The following is an 8128-nucleotide window of genomic DNA, read 5'->3' as shown; positions in this document are numbered from 1 at the left end:
CAGCCCCCACCCCCACCTCCTCTCCCCGGAGCCCGCCTCCTCCCTCTTCTGTCTCTCTCTGACTCACTGGGCACGATCATTGCTCCAAACGTCTCCACCCACAGAGGAAAGCACCAAGTCCTAACCACTGGACAGCCAGGGAGTTCCCAGGTCTCTTTCCTTTTTCTTAATCTTCGTCCTGGAAATCCCTCCCACCTTGATTTCTACCCCATCACCTGGGTCCCTCAGGATAGAGCAAAGAAGGGATATTTGAAGTGGTCCAAAGGCACAGAAAAGAGAAAACTTTAAGTAACAAATTTCCAAAGTTACTCTATTTCATCTAAATGCTATAGGGATGTTTGGGCTGATTTGTAATTTAGACACATCAATGTGTGATTCGAGAGGAGGATAGTTAGGTCTCCATCTCCTTTAAATTTCTATTCCAATCAATTCCCATTGATGTTGTCTAACTCAAATCCCTTCTCATATATTTAAGCCATCTCACTTCCTTTCATGGATGATGGTTTCTCCTGTTTTAATCATAAATTAAACAGGTGCCTCAGTGGGAATGGTGTGATCCAGACATACAGGGCTTCTTGGAGACAAGGCAGGGCTCACTCTTCAAGGTCATTACCCTTGTCTTTTTCTCTTTGCTTTCTTCTGTTCAATAAACCTTCTCAAGTACTCAAGGTTACTGTCAATATTGTTTAGATAAAACTGGAGCTCAGAGCCTATAAAAAGAAGAGTTAATAGGAAAAGTTCAGAGCTTTGGAGGTCCTCATGCCTACTTCCAGCACCCTGGTGTCTGCAGCTTGATCCCCAAGAAAAGGTAGTAGACAACTGTGGTCTAGTTAACCCCACCTTGAGGGAATTTATAGGAGGAGCTGCGGATGGGTTTGTAATAGAGACCAAGAGAGAGGAGTGAAATCTCTGAGTTGGATTTGATAAGATTAACTAGAGCAGGAACTCTTAAGGGAGTATCTGGATGTTGCTTGATATCGTGCTTCTCCTACTGTCTCTGGCCAAGACTAGGTGGGTAATAAATCATGTAGCTTCTCATACTCATCGTCCCCTCTGCTCTACTCACTGGTACCACTGCCTGGACTGGGAAAATGAGTCATCGCCATTGCCAAAGCCCTGTACGGCCCTGAGCCTCCTGTTGTTTAGCTAACTCCCCTTCCTTTACTATTTGTTTTTTAGGCCATGCCGTGTGGCATGAGAGATCTCTGTTCCCCGACCAGGGATCAAACCCATGCCCCCTGCATTGGGAGCATGGAGTCTTAACCACTGGGCAACCAGGGAAGTCCCTTTTCCTTCCCTTACTATTGCCAGAAGAGATGGGCCCACCCAGAGAAGGAGGAAAACAGGAAATTATAATTGCAAATTGCAAAGAACAAACAAGAGTTGATCTCACTCACGCTGATGTTGAGACATGAAGTTGGCTTCTACCACTCTGTTGTTCAGGGTCTGGGTCCCACGGTAATCATTGTGGATGGTCTTGTTCTGGTGATTCAATAAGGAATTCTCCAGCTTCCAAACCTGCAGGAAACATGAAGGGAATTATGGAGAGGAGAGGCACTGGGTGAGTTTTTAAATTTAGCTAGCAACTGAACTAGAGCTTGCATTTATATAACGCTGATAAAGCGGTTGTGAGAAGATCTCAATTCCAGAAGTGGTTCTGGGTGCTATGTGCCAGGCCATTAATCCACCCATTCATTTCTCCAACAATCTCTTTTAATCTTTTTCTATGAGTATTTAGTCAATAGTAGAAAGCAGAGAAAGAAGTAAACAGAGACATACCAAGCAGCAAGCTCAATTTTTGTTTTTTCTGAAAATGTCTGTATTTTGTCTACATTCTTTTTTGTTTAACATTTATTTATTTATTTATTTGGTTGCTCCGGGTCTTAGTTGTGGCAGGCAGGCTCCTTAGTTGTGGCTCACTCACTCCTTAGTTGTGGCTTGCCAGCTCCTTAGTTGCAGCACATGCAATCCTTAGTTGCAGCCGGCAGGCTCCTTAGTTGCAGCACGTGGGCTCCTTACTTGTGGCTCCCCAGCTTCTTTTTTTTTTTTTGGTACGCGGGGCCTCTCACTGTTGTGGCCTCTCCCATTGCGGAGCACAGGCTCCGGACGCGCAGGCTCAGTGGCCATGGCTCACGGGCCCAGCCACTCCACGGCATCTGGGATGTTCCCGGACAGGGGCACAAACCCATGGCCCCTGCAGCGGCAGGCGAACTCTCAACCACTGCGTCACCAGGGAAGCCCTCGCCAGCTTCTTAGTTGCAGTTCACCGGCTACTTAGTTGCAGCTCACAGCTCCTTAGTTGTGTCTCACTGGCTCCTTAGTTGCAGCATGTGTGCTCCTTAGTCGCAGCAAGAGGGCTCCTTAGTTGCACCTCGCAGGATCCTTGGTTGCAGCTCACCGGCTCCTTAGTTGCAGCATGTGCGCTTCTTAGTTGCAGTAGGTGGGCTCCTTAGTTGCAGCTCTCCGGCTCCTTAGTTGCAGCTCACCGGCTCCTTAGTTTCAGCACATGGGCTCCTTAGTTGCAGCTCACCAACTCCTTAGTTGTGGCTCGCAGTCTCCTTAGTTGTGGCTCGCTGGCTCCTTAGTTGCAGCACGTGAACTCTCAGTTATAGCATGCATGTGGGATCTAGTTCCCTGACCAGGGATCAAACCTGAGCCCCCTGCGTTGGGAGTGCAGAGTCTTATCCACTGCACCAGCAGGGAAGTCCCTTGTCTATATTCTTGAGAGACATTTTTGCTGCCTGTACAACTCTAGGTTAGCTGTTCATTTCTCTCAGTTCTTTGAAAATATGGTTCCACTGCTTTCTGACTTTCATTGTTGCTGTGTTGAATCTACTCTTGGTCTATAGTATTTCTTTCATGAAAATCTGTCTTTTCTCTCTGGTTGATTTTGTTTGTTTGTTTTTGTTTTGTTTTTTATTTTTTGCAGTATGCAGGCCTTTCACTATTGTGGCCTCTCCCGTTGCGGAGCACAGGCTCCGGACGCGCAGGCTCAGCAGCCACGGCTCACGGGCCCAGCCGCTCCGCAGCATGTGGGATCTTCCCAGACCGGGGCACGAACCCGTGTCCCCTGCATCGGCAGGCGGACTCTCAACCACTGCGCCACGAGGGAAGCCCTCTCTGGTTGATTTTTAAATCTTCTCTTTGTCTTTGATATTTTGTGGTTTCACTGTGATGGTTTAGTGTGGACTTCTTTTTGTTTTCATTGACTTATTGGGCTTCCTTCATATATGACATGGTGTCTTTCAATTCTCTGGAAAATTGTCAGCCAACAATATTCAAATTATCCCTCTTCTCTATGCTAACTCTCTTCTCCCTCTATATTTCAACCAGACGTTTGTTGGACCTTTCTAGAATATTCTCTATATCTCTTTACTTCTTTTTCATATTTCCATCTCTTTTTCTCTTTGTGCTGAATTTTACATAATTTTGTCAGCTCTGTCTTCCAGTTTACTAATTCTTTCTTGAACTGTGTCTAACATGCTATTAAACCCATTTGTTGGGTTGTTAATTTCATTACTATCTTTTCATTTCTAGAAATTAACAACCCATTTGGTTTTCTTTTCTTCTTTGAGTTTACTTGGTCATTTTTATACTTTGTTCTTTCCTCATATTTAAAACTCCTATGCATATTAAACATACTAAACGTTTAATTTTACATATTATGCATTATTTATGCATATTAAACATATTTTATATTAATTGACTGATAATTACTATATCTGAAATCTTTGTAGTTCTGTTTCTGCTGACACTCATTCATAGTGCCTTTTTCCTGATATTTTGTGATTTTTTTAAAAATTGAGCTCATTTCAGGTAACTTTATTCATGTAAATTCTTATAGATCTGGATTTAAGGTGCATTTTTCCTGAGATAGGTGACATTGGCTTTTGTTAGGTATCTAGGGGCACTTCCAACCTGGTTGGCAATGTGTTTTGTGTGGTTATAAGAATAGGGGCCTTTCCACCTTTTCCTGGAATAGGGAAATGGAAAGTTTAAAAAAAGAAATATTTGCTTCTGAGGAAGGACATCACCCAGAAGGAAATGTCAGCTTTGTTTTGAAACCTCAGTAACATTTGTCCTTTATTTAACTCAACAAATATTTATTATGTACCCATGCTATGCTGAAGGACAAAAGACAACTGATACAGCTCTTCCCCTCAAAGAGCTACAGGCATTTTATGTGGTGAAATATGAAGTTATCCTTCTTGCATGGAGTCATTTATGAAGTAATGTGTTACTTCGCATAGAGCAGTGCCTGATGGGAGCAGCACTCAGTAAATATTTGCCTTCACTGTGCAACTCTTGTCCTATGACCTGGACCACGTCCCAGTCTTTTTGTTGCATCACCTATAGGTTTCTTGGATTCCCTGATGCCTATTTGCCCATTTCTGCCCCAACACTAGTAAGGTCACCCCTAGCAACAGAGATGAGGCACTGCATCCCTGTACATGGAAAACACTGTAGGAGCCCAGGTATCAGCATTGGGTGAGATTTGGGGAGCACTCTTGTTAACCAGGCCGTTGAAAGGAGAGACTTTGATAAAGTGATTCTACACACTACCTGTGTCCTGGAGAGCTTGACAGGATCTGCCAGCACAAACCAGTGGACATTCTCAGTACAGGGAGGAGTGGTGAGTGACCCCCAGTAGCTGTAGTAGTGGAGGTTCCCAGGTAGCATGTCCTGAACGTCAAGGCCCCTCAGAACTGTGCTTTGTCCTAAAAGAGGGGGAAAAAAAGAATGTTAGGGACCACTGCTGCCCCTTGCAAGGACAGCTCTGGCTCAGATCTCACCATCTTTAAATCTCCTGATTTAAGCAGGGGGACATAGAACCTGGTCATTGGGAAACATCCCCCAGTGTTCTGCTTCCAGGGGAGGGTTAAGAGCAAAGACTTTGGGCAAAAACCCACTCAAATACCTCCTCCTGGCTGAGTGGCCATGGCTGGGTCTGTAAAAAGGGGACCCCCAGGAGCATTGCTGTGAGGGTAAAGGGGAATGTGTTTATAAAGTGCTGGCATTGGACCAGCACATAGGAAAGTGCTCATGGGTGTAGCCATCACCATCATCATTGTTAGGCAGAGGATACATTTTATGATAAATGAAAGAAATTATGACTCCTAGGGGCTTTTGGGTAAGTGCTCTCAAAGAAAGAACAAAATTCCTTGAGTTGTGCTCATTTATAAATGAAGGGGAGGGATAGAGATTAGAAAGGCAGAATCAGAACTAAGCGGGAGTCCAGGTGCAGGCATCAGGCCACGAGCGCTTCCTGCCATGCCCATTGGGAACCCAGCTCAGGTGAGGTGTAAGGAGGGGGACATCCACAGGGCATCTGAAGCCTCCACGGCACCCACATTTATCGCTGCATCTATAGAATTCCTCTTTTGTTCATGTCAGTGACGCTGAGTCCCTGAACTCAGCAAGAGACTATCAAAGCAACACGGAGTCGAGCTGACTTTTGCTTCACCTTGCCTGAGCACTTTTGCATTTTTTAATGGCAAAGAGGATATCATTTTGATATATACATAAACAGGTTTCTTTAACCAAGGCTGTGAAGTGTAGTAGTGCATAATCCCATGAATAAGTAAAAGATTTCTAAGTTTTGTTTGTTTTTGTTTTTATTTTTGTTTTTTGCTGTACGCGGGCCTCTCACTGTTGTGGCCTCTCCCGTTGCAGAGCACAGGCTCCGGACGCGCAGGCTCAACGGCCATGGATCACGGGCCCAGCCGCTCCGCGGCACGTGGGATCTTCCCGGACCGGGGCACGAACCCGCGTCCCCTGCATCGGCAGGCGGGCTCTCAACCACTGCGCCACCAGGGAAGCCCTAAGTTTTGTTTTTATTGGATAGATTTCAAGATATAACCTTCTAAAGGACTCTATTGCATAGATTTTGTTTCATAATTCCAATACGTTCAAGTGAGTGAAGAATTCCAGAACCATGATGAGCCACTGTGCAAATTAATATGGTGGTTCCTTTAAAAATTAAACATAGAATTACCATATGATCCAGAAATTCCACTTCTGGGAATATACCCCAAAGAATTGGAAGCAGGGAGGTAAAAACAACAGGGCCCACTGATGGTTTGGGTGTGGCAGGGCAGGGTAGGGAATCAAAAGAGGAAAGTCGAGAAAAATTGGGGGATTTTTGGCTTAAACAAGGGGATGGATGAGGATGCTCTTTGCTGAAATGAGAAAGTCGGTTTAGGGACAAGCCTGGAAAGGGACGGGAATAGGTTATGCTTTGACCATGTTAAGTTCTAGATCCATAGGGCAGCATCAACTAAACGGTTGGGTAAAGGAATCCAGGGTTCAGAGAGAGGCCAGTGTTGTGGGCAGTATTGATCAGCAGTGGAATTTATTGAATTGGAGAAGGAAATATATCAGGATCAGTTAGTAGAAATAGAATATCTGAGCTCAGTGAATTCAAGGCAACTCCTTAGTTATAGCACAGGCCTGTGGTGTCTCCTGCTGTCTTTGTTCATGGTCAGTAGATGAACTAGACAGTTCTTGCCTCTATTTTGCCTCACCTCTCCTGCCTGATGCTCTTGTTGCCTGGAGGACCAGATAGAGATTTTTGGAGTCCACAGCCTAAAGATGACAATTCAGGCCATGGGACTGAAAATGAGGTCACCGAGAGAAGTCAGAGTCCTGGCACCCTCTGACATTAAGGCAGGAGCCAGGAAAAGAGAGCAAGAGAGTAGTGCTGGGTGTGGGGGCAGCCTTTGGCCAGAATGCAAGCCGCGTGTAATGCATCACTGTTTGGAGGTGGAGCAAGAGAAGAGGAGAAAAGTGCCCAGGAGATCTGACAACCAGGATGACCTTGAAGGCTTAGGGTGAGTGAGAAAAGAGAACAGGACAACTCTTTCAAGGGGAGATGAGAATGGGGTGGAAGCTGAGGGAATGATGGGGTCAGGAGATGGGGTTTGTGTTTTGAAATGGAAGAAATGAGAGCACTGTGCTGTGTGTTGAGTGGAGTGATCGGGTGAAGGGTGAGATGCAGGAGAGAGGGCAGACGGGCAGGAGAAAAGGCCCTGAGAATGGGGCGGCGGGGCGGGGGGGGGGGCGCGGATCAGTGCCCACATGGAAGGCTGGTCCTGGACCAGAGCAGGGACCTCTCATCTAGTATAACAGAGGAGGGGACATGGAGTTTGGTCAGGTGCAGGCAGGTTAAGATGGGTGAGTTTCTGACTACCTTCTCCATGGAGTGGGAGGCCAGGCATCACCTCCAAGGGAGAAGCTGTGGCCAGAAAGGAGGGGCTTTGGGAGAGAGGAGAAAATATGATGCAGTAATTTTGGAGAGGGGCAAAGCAAATGCCTAGAGTAGTATTTCAGGATTTCTGAGCAGTGTTAGTACTTGTGTATATTTGTCGCTGTGAATGAAGCTAGAAGTCTGTGTGCTTCTCTCTAGCTACATTCAGCCATTTGGCTACAGGCTGTGAGCAAGTGGGAGTTAGTCTGGGGCTTTGCCAGGTGAGCTTGTGGAAGGATGGAGGGCATTTGAGTGGGCGTGTCAGAAGTATGGCCCGTGGAATCCAAGCTAGGTAAAGAGAGGTGAGAGGCATGAGGCGTGACTAGTAGTGAGAATGTGGAGGTCCATGGATTGGAGGTCAGCAGATTGCTGGAGAGGGTGAGGACTGAGGTCAGGGACCTGGAGTCTGGGAGATGTGGCCAAAGTGGGATGCACACAACCAAGGCTGCAACAGACCTGGTTACTGCTCAAGGTCAAGGGTTGACCATGGAAGTGGGCAGACAAGAACCCTGCCTTCTGACGGCAGAGATAAGGGAGACCAGCCCTGTGTCTGTGTGTACAGGCACCGTGACAAGAGGCTTCACTCCTGAGATTCTTCTCAGCTTGAAGCCAAGGAGGCCGTGTCTCTCTAGAGACCAGGATCATCACTACCAGCTGGGGCCAGAGGGGAGAGTCACTTAAATGAAGGTATAGCCCTCATTAGTGGACCTCTGGCCATCCAGAAGTTCCAACCGTGGCAATTGACAGGTAGAGTTCATGAACGGGTTTCTCAGAGGTGTGCACAGCCTGAGCCAACCTTGGGAACTGCTGGAACCAGAGACCCTGCACAGGGAGGGGAGCGTCCCCTGGCAGGCTTATCTGCCACCCTCTCCACCAGCGACG

General features: G+C 46.6%; 1 protein-coding gene across 2 annotated transcripts in view; it reads right to left on the bottom strand.

Annotated features, from left to right (window-relative positions):
• Positions 1 to 600: 600 nt before the first annotated feature.
• Positions 601 to 8128, bottom strand: part of CA6 (carbonic anhydrase 6) — a 20104-nt gene continuing 12576 nt past the window's right edge. The window contains exons 6-8 of one of the 2 annotated variants that reach the window (XM_007453314.1): positions 4564 to 4718; positions 1379 to 1518; positions 601 to 710 (exon numbers count right to left, since the gene is read on the bottom strand). In XM_007453314.1, coding sequence (XP_007453376.1) covers positions 1390 to 1518; positions 4564 to 4718 — 284 coding nt within the window. In that variant the 3' untranslated portion in view covers positions 601 to 710; positions 1379 to 1389. The remainder of the gene's footprint in view (positions 711 to 1378; positions 1519 to 4563; positions 4719 to 8128) is intronic. The other variant, XM_007453313.1, reaches the window with a different exon arrangement.

This window comes from Lipotes vexillifer, unplaced genomic scaffold (assembly GCF_000442215.2).
Source record: "Lipotes vexillifer unplaced genomic scaffold, Lipotes_vexillifer_v1.1 scaffold575, whole genome shotgun sequence".
NCBI classification, from domain to species: domain Eukaryota; kingdom Metazoa; phylum Chordata; class Mammalia; order Artiodactyla; family Lipotidae; genus Lipotes; species Lipotes vexillifer.
The sequence above is the reverse complement of the archived record's forward strand: the minus strand, read 5'-3'. Positions and strand labels throughout refer to the sequence as shown.